The sequence below is a fragment of the Gouania willdenowi genome, chromosome 3 (assembly GCF_900634775.1).
Source record: "Gouania willdenowi chromosome 3, fGouWil2.1, whole genome shotgun sequence".
NCBI lineage: Eukaryota > Metazoa > Chordata > Actinopteri > Blenniiformes > Gobiesocidae > Gouania > Gouania willdenowi.
Window position 1 is genome coordinate 36993541 of NC_041046.1, and position 19829 is coordinate 37013369.

Sequence of the window (19829 nt, forward strand, 5' to 3'; positions counted from 1 at the left end):
AAATGCTTATTGACTCACAAATAAATGAGAAAACTACTTTATTGGCAATTGCCATAAAAAGGGGGGTGGGCTAATCGAATCATGCGAGGTATAATCTTAATTTACGGTGAATTACCTTTGATATTATATATCACACAACTATGTTCCCATAAATTTGGAAATTACTGGAAATGGGGGCTCCAAGCGTCTCATCATATTCATGCTAAGTGTTCATAACAAACTGCATTCCGATCAAACGAGAACTAAAGGAGGAGTAGTCATTTGAAAAATGGGGCCCCCTGGTGCCCCTGTGACACGTAATGGGCCCCATTTATATATTGGTATGTGCCAATGATTCGGTACCACTAACCGTCGTAATATTTGACTCACAAATAAATGAGAAATCAACGTTATTTTTCTTTTGGGACCCCTTGGGGCCCACTTGGCTCCAAATCAAAAATTGGGCTCAGAGTGTCGATGCGTACCAAATTTCTGCCCAATCTGTTTACGAATAACAGAGGAGTAGCGATTTTAACAAGTGTAAAGAAGAAGAAGAAGAAGAAGAAGCCCGACCCAAAAATAATCGTACATTTTGAAAACCTTGTATTTTATATAGATGCCTTTGTGGAAAACAAAAATTAAGTTCCAATTGTGCAAGATTTTGTCTCTTCTTTTTAAAGTTTATACTATTTAATTGAATTACTTTTTACTTATACTTGAGTATTTATGACTTATTTGCACTTGAATACAATTTCATATCCTACTTAAGTAGAAGTACTGTTACTTGACTGGCAAATTATTATATATTATATAGTAGGATATATCGGTACTCTTTACACCTCTGATTATTGCTACGGCTGAATAATTTGCCATGTGGTACTTCATACTCCAGCCCAGCAGGTGGAGTAGTTGTTTTCAGGAGAATATCAACCGGAAGTTTATAAGAATAGCATATTTACGAGGAGCTTATCGTCATCATTTTTTTTTTTTTTTTTTTTTTAAATGAAAGAATTAATATTTAGGTAAACTAAGACTTGGCTGACACAACCGAGGCTTCTTTAATTTGAGAAAATATCTACGAAATCTTGGTTAAAAGAAGCACTGGTGTTAGCCACAGAAGCTAACATTTAGCTAGCTGATGGCAGCGCCTATGTCTTTGATCTCTACACCAGTTTTAAGGTTTGTTTGTTTTTTCAAATCGTATTTATAACATCTACGTATCGCTTTTACAAGTGGTTTATAACTATTTTTTTTTTTTGTAGAAATGCATGTGACGTCCTATTGGACAGTGTAACATAATATGATGTTTAGATATCCGTGGTCACAGACTGGCTACACATGTGTATGATTTAACATGGAAACTTACTTTAAACAACAAAAAACACCACACAAAGACAATATGCTTATATACAACTAATCATTATCTCAAGGTTGTATATTAATATTATTTCATAGAATAACACGTCTTGTCATTATGGGGTTACATTAAATCCTGGGTGTCAAACTTAAGGCCCGCGGGCCAGGTTCTACCCACCAGAGCATCAAATCTGGCCCGCAGGAAGATATTGTTCGAAGTAAAATTACAGCAAAAACATGACTTTATGTAAATGACTATATAAGTTGTAAATAAAATACAATGGGGGTTGCAGTACTATATTATTTACAGTAACATTAAATGGCAATTATTTTCAAAAACCTGGAAAAATCTTGCTCATTGTCACACAGAATGCTGGCAAATTACTTTGCTAATTTTGAGAAAATGTGTTGTAAACTCAAGGAATTTTCACCAATTGCTTAAGATTCAGGATTTCTGTTTGAATTTGTGTTTTTTCTTTCACAAAAATATGGGTTTTTCTGATCTGGCCCACTTGGTCAAACTGGGTCGTATTTGACTAAAATGAGTTTGACACCTCCATATTTAACAAAAAGGAAAATCTATTTTATTTAGTCTGTTGTTAAATAAAAATCCTGTCTGAGATGTGATGTGTAACCATCAGACATTACGTCCACATGACAGTACATTTGTGTTTAAATCCTTGTTGTTTACCAGTAGTTACCATTAAAATTAAAATTCCATGGTGTTTCAAAATATCAAGATTCTGAATAACCAATAAATTATGGCAGCATTGTTAAGCTAAATATCTAGTTGTCATTTTTAATATCTGATATTGCTGGTTTGAACTGGGAATTATTAACAATGATGTTTGTTTATTTTAGTCAGAAACGATGCAGAGCAGCTCTGAGGAAACAGCGACGGAAACGGAAACGACAAGCACTCGCTCAGGCTCGAGAACTTGGTACGTGGAATGCTAACTATCTACCGATCTATCGCATAGACGCTGGTGTCACTGGTTACCTGCAGCTGCTCAATATTTACTGCTTCGCAGATTCAAATGGTGGAGTTGGTTCAGAAGAAGATGGTGACATAAACAATGATAGTGCAGCTGAGGAGGAAAGGTATGAAGAACTCGGTGGCTACTAAAGGTGCACTCAGAAACCTTGAGTCCAGAGCTTACACGTGTTTTTTTCCTGTCATTTAATCAGACAGAGACAACATGAGGAGTGGGTGAAAAGAGAACGGATTGCCCAAGAAGAATTCAGGCTGCAAGCAGAGCGGGAGGAAGCTGCAAAGAGCAGAAAGGAGGAAGAGGAGGTAAGTGCCCTGCGTGTTTGTTATTTTACAAGTAATGAAATATGAAGACAAGGGCCATGGGATGGTCATTTAAGGTCAGTCGACACGATCACACACTCAGAATGCCTCCACTGAATTCAGAATCATATTCAGGGAAACTAAACTACAAATTCTTGGACATTAAAAAAAACAATTGTTTAGCTGTGAGGCACATAACCAAACTAAGGAGACGTAATTTAATATTAAACTTGGCATCACTTCAGTAAAAAGAAAGTTTATAGATGTTTTGTTCTGTTATTTGATGCATTGATGATGTGCTCATCTGATTAATATTCCAAAATCTGATTTATTTATTTTTGCAGTCGAGCTGTTTAATGGTTAGTGATGTGCTATAATGAATTAGCTGTATTAGTTGAATTGAAAAGGTCATCCTCTAACTGAGTGGTTCCCAACCTTTTTTTTTTTTTTTGGGTCACAAATTTTTGGTGAAATTCAAACTAAAATACTTGTTGTAGCATGTGACTGTGATGGTTTATAACTTATCTGCTGTAAATAACTACAGGATTAATTCCAGCAAGTTCATTTTGTCTTCTTTTTTTAAATATATGTTAAGGTTTCGATAATTCAGACAAGGTTTTTCAGGAAATTTATAGGAAGACTGGCAGATGACAGTCGAAACAGGAGATAAAATTTACCTGGAAAAAAAACCAAACATTAACATATAACTACAGGATTTTTGCCACAAACACAGCACAATAACATGTCTCCATTTTCTGTGTTTTTGTGTCCACAGCGAAGGATAAAGGAAGAATGGGAAGCTCAGCAGAGGAAAGAAAAGGAGGAGAAACAACAGAGGCAGCAGGAGAAGCAGGACAGAGAGGTGAAACGGACCCTGGGAAGATAGAAACAGAGAGAAAACATATCCTCTTCCATAGATTCATACAATCTGACACATCAGGGTGGCTGAATGTTGCGTGTTTGCAATGTTTTTGAACTTTTCCTTGACTGGGGAGCACAAACGTCCACCTTACTCCTTAACTCTAAGAGAGAAAATACAGCCTTACAAGTTACAGCTCCCTCACACCCAGGATGTATCTTTTACTGTGTGGCAGATATCGGTAATATTGGCTGCTCATAAATGCGGTGCCTGTCAGTCTTTGTGAACGTGATCTTAACAAACATTAACAGGTATTCCTCAGTGTGTTGCAGTCTGCATGTTTTCACCAGGCCTGTCTTTACACCATTTCTAGGAGGCTGTTCAGAAAATGTTGGATGAAGCCGAGAATCAGGTATGAACTCCCAATCATGTACGACACGGACGGACTGTTGAGGGCTGTGATGATTAATCTGGGTTTAAAGTCGATTTCTTTTTGTTTGTGTGCTCCTTGGTAGTTAGAAAACGGTGGACCGTGGATGAATCCCGAAGCTCCGGTGAAGGAAACGTCTAAAAATTACGGCACTGAACGCGACGTGGCCAACTGTCCATTCTTCCTTAAGACTGGAGCCTGTCGATTTGGAGACCGGTACAAATTGCTCCTCATCTGTGATCGTGTTTCACGTTTATTTACTAGTTTGGTTGATTCAAAGAGTTGGTGTCCACTTTGCAACTCCAGATGTTCCCGGAAGCACAATTATCCCACGACGAGCCCCACACTGATGGTGCGTGGGATGTTTGTGACGTTTGGCATGGAGGAGTCGCGCCGGGACGACTACGACATAGATGCGTGTTTGGAACACAGCGAGGAGGATCTTCACCACTCATTCCTGGAGTTCTACCACGATGTTTTGCCAGAGTTCAGGAGCATTGGGAAGGTGGTGCAGTTTAAGGTGAGACCAGTGAGAAAAAAAAACTAAAACATATTTATTTATTTTGGATAGGGGCACAACAATGAATATTAGTACAGCAATATCTGAGAAAGATTGAGCGTGATTACTGTATTGATGCAAAGACTGTCCAAATACATTTCTTTAATCATGTTTTTTTATAGAGAAAAAACCCATTTAATAGCACTAATATACGCATAGCACGTAAACGCCTGGTCACTAGGTGTCAGTAAACCTTGTTAAACTACCTCAATGCATTTTAGCTTGGAAATCATTTAAGAACTTAACAGAATCAGAATCTGTTGGAGAAGCAAAAGTTCTTTTTTGAAAAATGTAATTTGACAGTTTGATCAACATACCACTTGTATTTGATAATGGTATTTTAATTATAGTTACCGGTAGTTACCATTTACTCGCAAGTTTAACAGAAATGAAATAAACAGGGTTCCCACGCTTGATGATTTTTCAAAACTTTTCCAAAATGTTTTCCCAAATTTCCATGACTTAGTTCTGAAGCGCTAAGATCTTTTTTTGCCTATGGTTTTTAGCGTACTCCAAGTGAAGAGATCTTACCTACGCACAGTTTTATAAATGAGGCGGAGAGTGAATTTGCTTTAGTTTGTGAGATCTTGTGATTCCCGCTAAATGATGCTGCCGGTATGCAGTACTTCTACTTTGAGATAATGCTTAACATCTCTGGGGTTTAACATATTTTAAACATTAAAGTAAAATAGGCTATAATTCCAAAGCAGTTAAAATATTCCATGACTTTTCCAGGAATTTCATGACTGAGGGGACCCTGAATAAATAATAAATAAATTTTGTACTGCTAAAGATAAAATCTGCGATTATCGATATTGTGATATATTGTACTGTTAATATAGGGATATGTCATTTCATGATATGGAAATCATGTATCGTATCATCAGATTAATGGTAATGCACACCTCTAATATTGATCATATACTTAATTTCTATACATGTACATGCATTTTACAATAATATTTGTTGTCGTTTAATGAGTATTATTTTAAATATGTTCAGGCATTAAGTTTAAAATACTAAAGGTTATAAGTTTGTCCTTATGTACTGGTACCTGAAGAGTTATTTTTGTTTCTAAATGTTTACAGTCAAGTTTTTAAGACATCTTTGTAAATAGTTTAGCAATAGATTATTCTGAATATTCTTGACAAATATTGATAAGATGCACAAATATCTACAAGTTCTGCAAAACATTGTTAGAATTTTGGTTCAACAATTACAAAACACACCCACACCTACTTTGGCACATTCTTAAACAATAGTGTATAAAATAATTCTTAAAGTTAGACATCACAAGCTTATTAAAACTACTAAAGCTTAAGGGCTTGGTTAATTATTTGAAATGGTCAAAAAAAATTTGTTTTGGAATGACAGTGAGAGCAGGAATTAATCAGGAAACAAAATGCTAAATTTAAGTTTTTTTTTTCTTCCTTAGGTCAGCTGCAATTATGAGCCCCACCTAAAAGGAAACGTTTATGTTCAGTTTGACACGTAAGTTTACACGGAGCCTTGACACAGTTAATTTCCCTCACATCTCTTAGCTAATATTTAAGTTTTAATCCAGATTAATTTAAAGAGATTTGCTTTTAAATGCCATTAATGTTCTTTATCTTCTTTGGCTTGGTGTGTCCAGAGAGGAGCACTGCACAGAAGCCTTCATCAAGTTTAACGGCCGGTGGTACGCCGGCAGGCAGCTCCACTGTGAGATTTGTCCCGTTACGAGGTGGAAAAACGCCATCTGCGGTACGCCTCTTTGTTCTACAGCTACCACTCATACACAGAAAATAAAAAGGTGCTATTTCAGTGTCGTTACTGTCTTTTTGCTTCCCACTAGGGCTGTTTGACCGACAGAAGTGCAGCAAAGGGAAGCACTGCAACTTCCTGCATGTGTTTCGTAACCCGGGCAATGAATTCTGGGAGGCCGACCGGGACTTGCACCTGTCGCCCAATCGCAGCGTTCGAGGGAGTCGCAGAGATGGCTGGCATTCGGAGCGGTATGGAGATCGATCGTGGAGGCAGCGACGCTACAGCAGAAGCCCAGCGAGGTCAGAGAGGAGGAGCCGGAGCAGAGAGAGGAGGAGCTCCTACCGAGCAGAGAGTCGTTCATCCACTAACCTTCGATACAGCGAGAGGAGGCGCAGAAACGGGGACAGATCCAGAAGTAGAAGCAGAAACCAGGACCGAGACGATAGAAGCAGAAGCGAAGAAAGAGACGAAGATTCAGAGACGCAGAGAAATGAACGGCTCAATTCAAGAGGAAGGAGCAAAGAAAGTAAAACAAAGCAGAGCAGCGAAAGAAGCCTCAAATCAGATAAAAGCGCCACTCGTGGTCACCACAAACACTCAAAGAAGAACAAGAAGAAGAGTAAGAAGAAACATAAGAGGAAAAGCCTTTCACCAGATGAAAAAACATCCGCTGGAGATTCAGAGGAAGAAATTATTGAAAATCAGTCGACACAGAGTCCTAAAGAAGAATCTGTTAGCAGAGAAGAACCAGCAGAAAAAAAAGAAGTTTTGAGCTAAACATACAGCCATTTTTTTCCTTTGTGGGAAGTAGGCAGTGATGACTCGGGACTGAAGTCTTTGTGTTTTAAAAATGTGAAATATATCATGGTAAAACAAAAAAACACTCTTTTTGGATGTTTATTGTTGACAAATTTCAAATACAGAGAAATGTATTGGCAGTGTTTGATACAAAAAGTAAAAATCCGAATTCACAAATCAGAGAGGAAACTTATTCAACATCAGCAACGAACCCCCCACAAAATTCAGAATCTAAACAAAACTACTGCCATTAGGTTGAAAATGAATGTTGGTGCAGCTTTTTGATTTAATTTCCAGCTAAAAATGGCTTGTTTTACATTCTTTCTCCATAAAGATGCAATAGATCGGTCAAAAATAAACTGAACATAAAATACTGTTTTTCTGTTGCCTGATGACTCCATGTGTTCCTTGACAAGCTGCTGTTTTTAATCCCTTTAGGACCGTCACCATGGAGACGCTTAAACACAGTGATCTTTGGTCATATTCGTCTTTAAGAGCCAGAGTTAGTGAAATATGAAATACTGTTAATTTGGCCACTATCCTATTATCTTCACTAGAGGATAGACTGACCTCAAATTTACTTTGATCACAAACACTGATGTTCACCACAGAGACGACAACAGTTAATCCCAATAGCCCATCAATACTTAACCATCAACGAAACACTGAACTTGTTCTTTAATGTACAATGGAAATGATTAGCTCAAGTGTCTATTTTGATCCTTTATATGTCTACCTTTTGTTTTTAGGACACAGATGTCAGTGCCATTTAAGGGTACTATACTGGAGTAAGACATCCTACACTTTAGCTAGTGCTAGCCACTGCATTACCTCACTAAATGTGGACATATTAGCAAAGATATTACAATGTTTTGGATAAAAAGTACAATATAAAGGCATCCTTTAGGAAGCAAAACAATGTAAACAATAGTGTAAAATTGTGTTAATCCAATTGTGACAACAAAAAAACAAATTAGGGATCAGAAAACATAAAGGATAACATGTTTTTTTTGAAAGGGACTACTTTAAATTGACCTTTTTTGAAAGTTTCTGCAAATGAATGTCCCTAAAATGTTTAAAGCTGTTGCTACATTGTTGTGAGGGACGTTGTACACAGGAAACGTGAAGAAACACAGTAGGCAACACACTGGATATAGATGTAACAGGACAGCACGGAATATAGTATGAATAGGATGGTGACGTTCACGTACAACAGTGAGTAGGTGAAGACGGGATAGGGACGCAGGAGCTGCTGCCAGATGTGCAGCTGGGTGAAGAAAGCCAAGGATTGACTTATGTTAGCCCGATTTCTTCTAAAACGCTCCGTGGTGCCTCAGCCTCCTGCAGAGGAAGAGAAGAAGTTTAATGTTCTGAGAAGTTTTGAGTTTTCGTGCTGAACAAATCACAGGTAACAAATTTCACCTTTACAAGTACAAAATGGTATAAAATACATTAAATTGTTTAAAAAACTTGCGAGAACAAATAAATGGTAACTAACTAAAATTCAAGTATCAATATCAAAAACAAGCGGTATGTTTTTAGGGATGTCTCGATACAACTTTTTCACTTCCAATACAATACCAATATTGCAGCCTTGAGTATTGGCCGATATCGATACGATACAATATCAGCACGAATCATACATACTTTTATTACTTATTTTATAGTGTAAAATGTTAGAAAAGGCTTGATCATGTGATGTTACTCAAACAGAGAACAATAGTCATCAACAGTAGGTATGAGAAAAACTGACCCATTTATTATTAACCAATTGGTTACATACATTTTAACCTTCAACATAATATCTACAGTATTCTACAATTTAATAAATATAATATAACTGAGGTTTTAGATGCAGTCCGATTAAATCCAATATTTATTTTCCATTGTTCAACATAGTCAGTGAAACAGCACATATGATTTTTCTTTTTGTTAAAAGTAATTTTCATAAATTAAAATTTTTTTAAAAAAAAAAAATCACATTTAAGCAATAAAATGTCAAAATGTTGAAATTGCTCTGTATTACTTTCTAGCTTTAGGTGAAATGTAACCGATTGTGTTAAATGGATAAACAGTATAAAATTGTCTTGAATTGATCAAAGACCCCTGAATCGAACCAAAATCATATTGTGGCAGATTTGGTGATATCGGTAAATATCTTAACATTGTCCGAAGAATCGTTATCGAATCGTCATGAAACTGGTGATTTACACCTTTTTTTACAACAATAATAGCTTTACTATAAAAATCTGATGAGACCAAGAAAATAGCAAAAAAATCCCTGGTATAGTGTACAATTGAACCAGTTTCCAGTAAGAAAAACAAAAAAACGATGAAAACAAGCACAAATGGTTGTAAGGTGGTTCCAGGTTTATATGATAATCCACTGGGAAACAGTGGAAGTTTAATAAAACGTACCTCCTGCAGCAGGTCGGCCTGTTCAATGGCCTTCAACACGTTCTTCTTGGATGTTTCCTGAGCTTCTCCGCCCAGCAGGAACTCATCCAGGATGAAGTAGGCCTTTTCAAAGTTGAAAATAATGTCGAGCTCACACACCTGTGAATCCAGCAAATAGAAGCACATCACAAGTACTGCAGCCACAAAAAACCTTCAAATTATAGGAGTGACTTTTCAAGAGCTTTAATTCCCCTTTAATTCAGAATAAAAGTGAAATCATCTTTAAACTCACCTTGCAAACACCTAATTCCGAAGGAAAATGGACATTCAGAATTACACTGAAATCCGAATGAAGTGGCTGGTTTATTCCAATTTTATTTCCGAAATTCATTCCACTTGACATTAATTCCAGTCGTTCTGCGCATGCTTGTCCTGTCGCAATGACACGCTGGTGACGACATAATCCAAGATGGACGCCGAAAAGCAAGCATTGGACTCGACCCGAGACTATTTATTTAATAAGAGTCATAGAAAACATGGATATAATGAAAAGAGAGGATGGACGGAAGAATGAACATGCAGACATATTACACACACACGTGGACATCAGAAAGGGGACATGAAGCTCTGCACCAGAACTCAGAGCTTCATTATTGACACGCGGGTCATCATAAATTTCTTCTTCTACTCAAAATCCTGTATCGCATCAGAGGAGACTTGTGTGTACTCCGCCAGCTATATTTCCCAGCATGCACTTCGAACAAGCACATGATTTCAAAGATGACGACGGAGGAGCATAAGCCGCACATGTGTAAGTTACAAAAAATACATTGACCAGCATATTGAACATAACAATAATATTGCATTAGAATAGGAGTTTAATTTCATACCTGAAGTGTTGCAGATTCTGTTTTGTCCAAAAGAAAATATTTTCAGGACAGAATTTTGTTTTTCTTTAAAATCGTAATACCTAAAACATGTAATTATTGAGAATTAAAATACCTAATTCAAAAAAGAGAATTACTTTTATATTATTCATATTATTAATAATATTATTTTTGTTTGTGGGCCTAAAGTATTTCCAAAATCTATCCAGAATTATTCTATTAGTTTTTTTTTTGGCTTATTATTATTATTTTACAATTATTATGAATTCAATACCTAAAAAAATCCAATTATTAAGGAGGAATTCAAACACCTTAATTCGATATAAAATATTTTATTATTGTTGTACATAAAATTTTCATAAAGTCTGTTTAGAATTTTTTTTATTTATCACCAAATGTTTTACTGGTTTACAAAATAATTAATATTTACAACAATGACATCTACTCAATGATATATATTATTTTCTTTGATGTCTACAGTGGAGCGCACATACTCCACACAACAATGTCAGGAAGTTTGCTTTGTCCCAAAACAACGAGTATGCGAAGTCCATGTTTGCGCACTCCGCAAGTCCGCTCTCCATGTTTGCTCCCACGAGTCTGTACCCAGGAGTTCACAAGTACAGAGTATGCATACTTAGAACTGAGAAACGGCCAGTATTTTCAACAAGATTTACACACTCCAATACAGTAGGTGGCGATATGCACCTATTCAAGTTGGTTGAAACACGCCGTTATTGTCTGCTGAAACTGCTGCTTCAAAACTACAATCAAAATAAAAGTTTTTTTTAAAAAAAGGATTTATTATGTGGTTTTTACATGTTGTAGCCAAAAATAAAAGGTTTGTTGTGTGTTTTTTTCCCGATAGACGTCACGTTTGCCCCCTGTCCAATCAGAACCCTTCCCAACCCCCAGACCTAATATGGAATTGATTAAAGGCTAATAAATGTGTTTTCAATGCAAAACTCAATTCAAAATGACTATTTCCATGTAAACACGAAGCACAATACTTGAATTCCGAATTCAAAAACATGGAACCATGGTTATTCTTTCCCTTGACTACACTCAGCATGTAACACAGAATGTTTTCAGAGGACTCACACTGCCAAAGTATTTGTCCAACAGCTCCACGTATCTGTGGATGATCTCCAGGGTGATCAGTTCATTATCCTGATCCTCCACAGCGCAGCAGAAATACAGGCTTGCATATCTGATCAACAAAGGGAAAAAAGAAGGTTGGAAATAAATAAAGAACTTTGACATTCAAGGTATTTTGAACATTATTCATTCGTGCTCATGTAAAGGTCTGAATAACAAGGGTTTTGAACATGTTACAGCAAACAAATGAGTGAATCATGCAAGTAAATGTCCTCAGCGTGAAACTGAATCACTGGTTGTCATAAACAAGACCAACACACCACCACAGATTGGAGTTATGCAACAAACAAAGACACTTACGTATTTATTTTTCTGAAATCTCAATCTAAACTATTATAAAATAAAATATATTTAAAGGGAATCTGAAGAAGCAGGAATATGCTTTTAAAAAGCTGGTAAATGAATGTGCAGGATACTGTATATTGCAGAGGCTATTCTATCCTTTTGAAAATGCACTAGTAATGTCATCATTTTATGGGATTTATTCTTCTACCTTTTGTACACAATCTTGAGGTCTCTCCACTCCAAAAAGCTGCACATCTTGGGCTTTCTAGCCAGTATGGTCTGGACCAGATCTCTGGAGATCTTCTTCCTCTCTTTGTCAGACAGAGGGACGTACCATTTCTGTAGCCGCAACTTCCCCTGGCGGCTGAACAGCAGCATGAACTGCATCTGTTAAAGGAGAGAAAGAGCGTCATCAAATGCTTAAAAGAGTTGCAGAAATTCAATGAAAAACCCCTAAAAGAGATTTCCAAGATCCCAAAATCCATATTGAAAGGTTTTGGAACTACTGGATAGTGTTTCAACTCCCAAATCAGTTTTACATTTATTTTACTAAATACCTTAAAAGAAAATGCTGAAGTTAGCAAAGCATGCAGATAGGCCTGCGCAATATATCGAGATTCAAGATGTATCGAGTTTTCTATATTGGCGATATAGAAAATTATAATATCACTTATAGAATTTTTTTTTTTTTTAATATAGCTTATTTTATACTAAAATACTAGTTTTAGGAGTTGCTGTTTTTGCTACTTCTCAGAACAGCAAGAAGAGCAGTTATATGGAATACTGAGTGCGTCCTAATCCAGACCTTCCCCTAAAACGAGCCACACAACAGAACTCACTCACACGTGCTGTCCCCTTTTGCAGCCTTAGAGGAGAAAAAGCCAACAATAGCACAAATTGTGTAGCCGTTTGTTAATAAATGTGCTTGAGTGGCATTTTTCATCAGCAATTTCAACCTAGAATTGTCTTTATAGTAGGGTGTTAAAAAAAAAAAATCGATTCCGCGATATATCACGATATTACGTCGCGCAATTTTCTGATCAATTCAAAATGCATCCATATCGATTTTCTTTTTTAACCTTTATTTAACCAGGAAAGTATTTTCCACTGCAGGAGACATTGTAACTGCACAAAGAAGTGCTCTGAAACCTGGGCATGTTGACTAGCTTGTTTTTTTCAATAAAATCTAAAAAGAAAGTACTAACTTTCTGCATTTATTTGTTGTTCTAGGCATATACCTCAGTTAAGTTACAAATCATACCGCCAGATGCCAGGCAATACACACCCCTACTTTATAGTGTGAAAAATATCAAAATTAACTCGAACAGATTTAGATTTACCATTTACATTTAGATTTAGATTTATTTTCCATGTGTACCTATTTTTAACAATGATAAACATGCTGTTTTACATGAATTTCTGTCTCAAATGAAAGAAAAATTTGCTAAATGTGAGGAAAGTGACCGAGCTTTTACATTCGACACCCCATAGTTACTGTGCGTTTCATACATTCAACGGATCTGCGCTGACTTTTTCCAGGCAAACGCACTTCCTTTGGTTTAAAATGAGTAAGCAGCAAATATATATATATAAAAAAATGAATCAGAAAGACTCTGACTAATAATAAACACAAAGCAGTAGCAGCTCTGAGGTGAAAGTTTTCAGAGGCTCATGTTTGCTAACATTTCCACATCAACAACACCCTACCTACCTACGTGTCATTTGAGCCTCTCCTGCGACGCCTACCGTAAACTATCTCATTTACAGCTGAACACCAGCACTAACCTTTCAGCGAGACCAAAGCTCGGAGACTGGGACGAGCGGATATTTCAGTAATGGAGTTTTTGACACAGCTTCGATGGTTCTCTGGTGTAGCTTCTAATGCTAACAGAGCTAGCCGATGGATGGAGGATGTTGGTGAGGAACTGCGCTGTGATTGGCTGAAGTAGGCGAACACAGCGATTTGATTGGTCTGTAGATTCCGCTAGTTGTTATACTACGTTTTTTTTTAAGTTGGATTCAGTTTTATTACTCATTAATTATAGATTATTTGTGTGTTGGCCTCAGAATACAATACATAAAAATATATAATATAATGTAAGTTTTTTTTTCTTTCATTTTTTAAAATTTATTTCTTTACATCTCTACAGTAAAAACCTGTGTATCTTTACTGTACAGATTTAGTTTGTTTGTTTATATTACAAACTACTGGAGCAGAATTAGATGGACACATATTCAGATTGTGATTCCCTTTGCTTCTACAGTCGTTTCTGTAATAAAACGAATTACAAAACTATTTATCCTGCAGATATACAGTTACACTAATCATTTGATAATAAAGAATAAATATTGCTGGAGATATATTCACCTTTGTCACATTTCTTAATCGTGACTGTTTTCTTAAGTGATTTGTATGACTTAATGTTGATTTAGTATTTTATATTTTTTTGTTAGAACGTGATGTGTTTAGGTCCACTCTGATATTATTGACAAGTTTTTTTTCTTCTGTTTTTACTTTTTTATTCAATACATTTGATCAATTTTAAACAGTAATACATTGGGTTCAGAGGTTGGCCATAAATGTTTTTGAACCCAGATAAGTGTTGTTTTAATGCAACATGTAAATAATGACCAAATGCAGATTGAAAAAAATAAAATACCTGTTCTTTTTTGTTTTAATCAATGCTTAGAATGTTTATTATACTCTGTGCTGATATCTATGTAAATAATATGAATCTAACACAAATTACATTTCTGTGGTCCTCATGATGACAAACGTTGCCCATATCTGCATCATAATATTGGTGTTAACGCACTTACAGTGTAACCCAGTAAGTCTTTTCAGCCACCGGCCCCCCAAAATAAAGGCTCCAGAGACTGGGAACCCTCACTGTACCTGAAGGTGGTTGAACACAGACATGAACATTGAAGAACAGTCATGTGGATACAGACAGGGTCATCTATAAGGGGGAATAAAGGGGAGAGATTTTGGAGCCCATCCATAAAGTCAGCAAAATGATGGTCCATTGTTCTATGAATCTGTGAAAACCACATTTATTTATTTTATTTTTTTTATAAAAAATAATTTATTTTAATTTAATTTATTAACTATGCACTGTTAATAAGCCCATTTCCGCCACTAAAAAAAAAAAAAAAAAAAAAAAAATCACCAAGGAAAGTCATAATTATGAGATAGAAAGTCATAATTATGAGAAAAAAAAGTCATAATTATGAGATACTTAAACACATTTACAGCAGCTTGTTCGTGTGGTGAGCTGACACTGAGAGATGCTGATAAGACTATCAAAGACTACTTTAGACAGGGCTTTACAAATGATGAAATACTTTGTTTGCTTGCATATTCACATAGAAATATGCTGAGTAAACGCACCCTTGAAAAGATACTAAGCAAAAAGAGGCTCTGGCGTCAAAAGCATAAAACTGATGTGGCTGAAGTAGCACGGTTTATTGAACAACAAATGGAGATTTCTGGTCAGTGCCATGGGTACCATAGACCCAACAATTTTGCTTTTGTAAACATGGCTGACATCTTCATTCGTTTCTTGACAAATCCGGTCAACGTGGGTCAGCAAAGCCACCTGGTGAACACCTGATACACAGTGTCACAGAGACAAAGTCACAGCAGAACAGAGCAAATGTTTAGTTTTGGTAGTTTTAATATAAAGTGCTGCCCTGAGGCTGTACCGTTAAAAAAAAAAACAAAAAAAAACAACATTTGCCAGTAAAACGCCTATGTGAAGCTTATTATTAGGCAGTTTTTTTGCAAAAAATTAAAGAAACAATGATAAAAAACAGTGGATTATTTGATCATTTGTCTTTGGCTTCTATAGAATAAACATTTAGTTCCAAAGGTGAGGATTTATGGAGTAGAAATGGCTCCAGGCAGGACAGGAGAAGCAGAAATGTTCTCACCTCAGTCACTGATGTACTTGCAGAGCTGATGGAAGGTTTGTCTGAGGCCTTGGGGATAAGAGAGGATTTTGGTGACGTCCACCACAAAGGCCACGCAGTGTATTCTGTCTTTAAGGCTCGGTCTCTTCACATAGCCCACAGTCTGTGTGTCGAATGGTTGATCTGGGCGGAACTGAGGAAAAGAAAGAGAACGGAGCATCATCTCATTGAAGTACAGTACTGTATAGTAAGCTATAGATTTATGTGTCCAGCACATCCCAAGAATGTTTGACTAAGATGAAATACACAGAATTAGGAGGAAAGTTCACCCCTGAACAGGTTTTGCTCTCCGTCAGTGTGAATTACAAAAATATCACACCATCATAGAGACGATCACTCAAAGAAACGCTGAATGTCTCGGATAGTCCACTTCATTTTTAGTTTCAAAAACAAATAAACAACAAAATAGAGTATTAAACTATGGTTTGTAATGAATTACCAGGAGATTTTTTTTTTAATTATTATTTAAATGTAAGCAGAAGGTATTGCATGTGATAAATAAAAAAATAAAACGATAAAAAGCTATTGCAATAAAACCTTGATATACCGATAAATAAATGATAGACAGACAGACAGACAGACAGACAGACAGACAGACAGACAGACAGACAGACAGACAGACAGACAGACAGACAGATAGACAGATAGACAGATAGATAGGCTTTATTTCAGACTCCTAGTCCATATTATAAACAGACAATATATACAAACCACAGGGAAAGAAAAAAAACAACACATTAAAGGAGTACATCACAAAGAAAGTCCCCTATATCAGTTCAGAGGAGTTACATATAGCACTGTATAAAATATTGGTTAAAATCAAAATGACTTATCCATCTCATTTAGTCAGCAGATAAAGTTATACATTATTATTGTTATTATTTAGCAAAATTATTATCTTATCAAATTAAAACGTCTGTAAAACTAACAGTGAGCACCTACAGGCACCAATTTCCTATAAAACACTGCAATGCTCCATCTAACTCTAACACAAGAACCAGAACTTCTTTAGTAATCCAAGCTTGCAGTCGAAAAGGACAAATCTCAATCCAGCAAATCATGACCGATTGCTAATCACGTGCTTTTCCTTTCTAGAAGTTATTTATTTATTAAGATTTATTTATTTTGCAGATAAAATCACAAAGTGCTTTACAGAGCAAAGGAGAAATGAATACAACAGGCGCAACATAATGAATGAATAATAAAACATGGGTGCTGCACTTACATCATAGGAGCAACATCATAAAAAGATAATTCAAATTTAAATCCAGTTTAAACTAAAAGCTTTTTCTAAAAAGCGAAGTCAGTTTCTGTTGAGCTCCCTGAGAGACTGGTACAGGTTCCAGAGTCTGGGGGGAACAGCCTGGACCCCCAGGTCTCCTTGGGTTTTAAATGTAGTTTTTGGGATCTTTTGGAGACCCTGGTCTGAAGACCGAAGACTGCGCCCTGAAGTGTAGGGGCACAACAAGTCCGAGAAGGGGAGAATTGTTCTCAAAAGGCAGTTGAAAGTGGCTTTAAACTAAACTGTATTTTGTTTTTTTTTTTTTTTTTTTTTTTTTTTTTTAATAATCTTAAAAAGGAAAATATCAACAACCCTTTGGTTCTAATCACCTTGTGTCCGTCAGGTACGTGTCCTTAAATCACAGACAGAATGTCATGAAGGCTCAGTCCGGTCATCTGTCCATCCCTCAGACCCATCAGATCACACAGCACCAGTTCTGTGGGCTCTGAATTTATCATGTCACACACTTTATAAATGTGAGCCACTTCCAGGACACCGCATCACCGCAACACCGCGACACCGCATCACCGCATCACGGCAACACCGCAACACCGCATCACGGCAACACCGCAACACCACGTTTTGATGGGTTTTAAAGCAGAAAATGACCTCTCCATGGCTGGAATGGTCAACACCAACTTCAGCAGACTAGAACTTGTCGGTGATGCCACGGCCGCCAAACAGCAAACACGGGAAGCAGAACCGCCGGTTCCGTGAGGCGCATTCACAAAGCCATTCCTTCCGTCTGTACCATTCACTTTGGAAAGTCCGCACACTTTTCTGACCTTTCTTTTGCTGAAGGTCTGGTTGCTCAGGTGTTGGTCTCTCATCTTTTAAAAGCTGTCGCTTTTCTTCAAAAGAAAGTTGTGAAAAATGTATTTATCCTCTCCATCGCTGTCATCCAACCTGTAGTGTAATCCCGCCCACTAGATGCGGCCACGTGATATCTGTTTTGTATTCACTATGCACTGTGCGTACGTATTGGATTAACATAGCACTGTTACGTCCAAAGGCAAGGTAGCGATTTGCCTTTTTGCGTAAATGGGTTTTAATAGTGGGTCCGTGGGGAACTGACTGCGCATGCGCAAATATCCGTTCACGTGATATGGGGCTAAACTTTAGCCGCTAAAGGCAGAGCAGCAGTGTGCCTTCGGGAGAGGTGTGTCCTCCTCGTAATACAGGAGTGTGCAGCATCTCTGCCATTTCAGGAAATAGGCGAATAGCGATGTTTAGTCACTCATTTGGGCTATGAAAAGCACAAAAATGCTGACACTCTCAAACTTATCGGTACTGTAGGCTATCGGAAATTAAAAAAAAAAAAAAAATTATGATAAAAAAAAAAAAAAAAAAATTACATTTTTTTTTTTAAATGAATATGTCATTCATTTAAATTCACTCTGGGTAGGCACTGCCTACCTTGCCTGCACGTGCCTGGTCAGAAGTAATTTTGTGTATTAGTTATATTTTCTGTCATTTTGTGTATTTTTATACTTGTTTTTCAACATTTTCTGTAATTGTGTGTATTCTTGTTGTCATTTTGCATCTTTGGAGTAATTGTTGCTCATTTTGTAGTCTTGTGCTTTTTGAAGTCATTTTGTGTATTTTTTTGTTCATAAGTTATGTTTTTGGGGTCATTGTGTGTAAATTTCATGCTTTTATACAAAAGTGAAGGAATTTTTTTTTTTTTTTACTAATCTGCTGCACTACTTCCTTAAATATGCATCAAAGACATTTCTCTCCATACTTTAAAAATCAATTCTCATTTAACAATTGCAAAGAGTTATAAATGAGTTATTAGACAAGAGAACAAACACACACAGCACAGGATAAAGAAAATGAAGGTATATCAGTGTTGACCTATGGATGTACCAAAAATGTTTCTATCTCATAATTATGACGTTCTTTCTCATAATTATGACTTTACTCTCATAATTATGACTTTCTTTCTCATAATTATGACTTTCCTTGGTGATTTAAAAAAAAAAAATTTGTGGCGGAAACGGGCTTCCATACATCTTAAAGATGTGAATCCTTGTTTTAATCATAAATAAAATGGCAATTGTAAGTGACCACAAATGGTGGAAAAGGTGGTGAAATGGGATTTTTAAACACCACTGCAATTGGTTAAAAGTTGCAAATTAGAGTGGCCAAAAAAAGAACATGAAAAGTGGTAAAATGGGTTCAAAGTGTCAATATTGGCTTGAAAGTGACAGAAAAAAGTAGGATCAATTAGTTGTTAAGTGGCAAATAATGGACATAAAAATAGTGAATGTGGTTAAATTGGCAAAAGATCAGAATCAGAAACAGAATTCCTTCATCAATCCCAGGGGGAAATTGCTTTTGTTACAGCCACTTTATGAAAACTAAAATCACAAATAAAAGAATAAAACGTGTAACAAAGACGAAAGAAAGAATAAATGTTAAATAAGTGTATAATGATATATAATCATGATATATTGTGAAGAGAGGTTAAAAGTGACAATAATGGATCAACATATGCGACTTTAGGTGGGGAAAGTGGTGGAAAGGGTTTATAAGTGCCGGAAATGTCTTGAAAGTGGGAAAAAAATGCAGAAAAATCATTGAAATTTGATGGAGAAGTGGCAGAAACGGGAGTAATGTCGCAACAATGCATCAAAATGAGCAAAAAGGGGTGAAAATAAGCAAAAATTGGCTCAAATTGTTCAGAAGATAATTTTTAGTTTCTTGAAGGCATCTGGTGACCGCGTCCCAGTGTCTCACGACCCCAAGGTTGAGAACCCCTGTTGGAACCATAATGACAGGGATGAGTTAGGGGTTTTTGTCGCCCCCTGTCGTTCATCCACCG

The 19829-nt window shown here is 36.5% G+C and overlaps 2 protein-coding genes and 1 pseudogene across 3 annotated transcripts; 1 reads left to right on the forward strand and 2 right to left on the reverse strand.

The window, feature by feature from the left end:
* Window positions 1–975: 975 nt before the first annotated feature.
* zrsr2 (zinc finger (CCCH type), RNA-binding motif and serine/arginine rich 2) lies at window positions 976–7397 on the forward strand. Of its 2 annotated transcripts, XM_028438940.1 has the most exons (11): window positions 976–1158; window positions 2197–2276; window positions 2367–2436; window positions 2524–2632; window positions 3405–3491; window positions 3862–3900; window positions 4004–4134; window positions 4225–4438; window positions 5913–5968; window positions 6111–6220; window positions 6312–7392. In XM_028438940.1, exons 1-11 carry the CDS (start codon window positions 1118–1120, stop codon window positions 6998–7000), a joined length of 1626 nt encoding a protein of 541 aa, XP_028294741.1. In that variant the 5' UTR covers window positions 976–1117; the 3' UTR covers window positions 7001–7392. The 2 variants fall into 2 exon arrangements, with proteins under 2 accessions (XP_028294741.1, XP_028294749.1); XM_028438948.1 differs by lacking the exons at window positions 976–1158; window positions 2197–2276 and adding an exon at window positions 3632–3729 and having other exon boundaries at window positions 2407–2436; window positions 3405–3530; window positions 6312–7397.
* ap1s2 (adaptor related protein complex 1 subunit sigma 2) lies at window positions 7105–13691 on the reverse strand. Its single transcript, XM_028438959.1, has 5 exons — window positions 13534–13691; window positions 11957–12135; window positions 11407–11515; window positions 9440–9577; window positions 7105–8362 (listed from the first exon to the last, which is right to left on the reverse strand). The coding sequence occupies exons 2-5, from the start codon at window positions 12133–12135 to the stop codon at window positions 8315–8317; spliced, it is 474 nt and encodes a 157-aa protein (XP_028294760.1). The 5' UTR covers window positions 13534–13691; the 3' UTR covers window positions 7105–8314.
* Window positions 13692–14635: 944 nt separating this feature from the next.
* On the reverse strand, window positions 14636–17460 carry LOC114480227 (interferon-induced protein 44-like; annotated as a pseudogene).
* Window positions 17461–19829: the final 2369 nt, after the last annotated feature.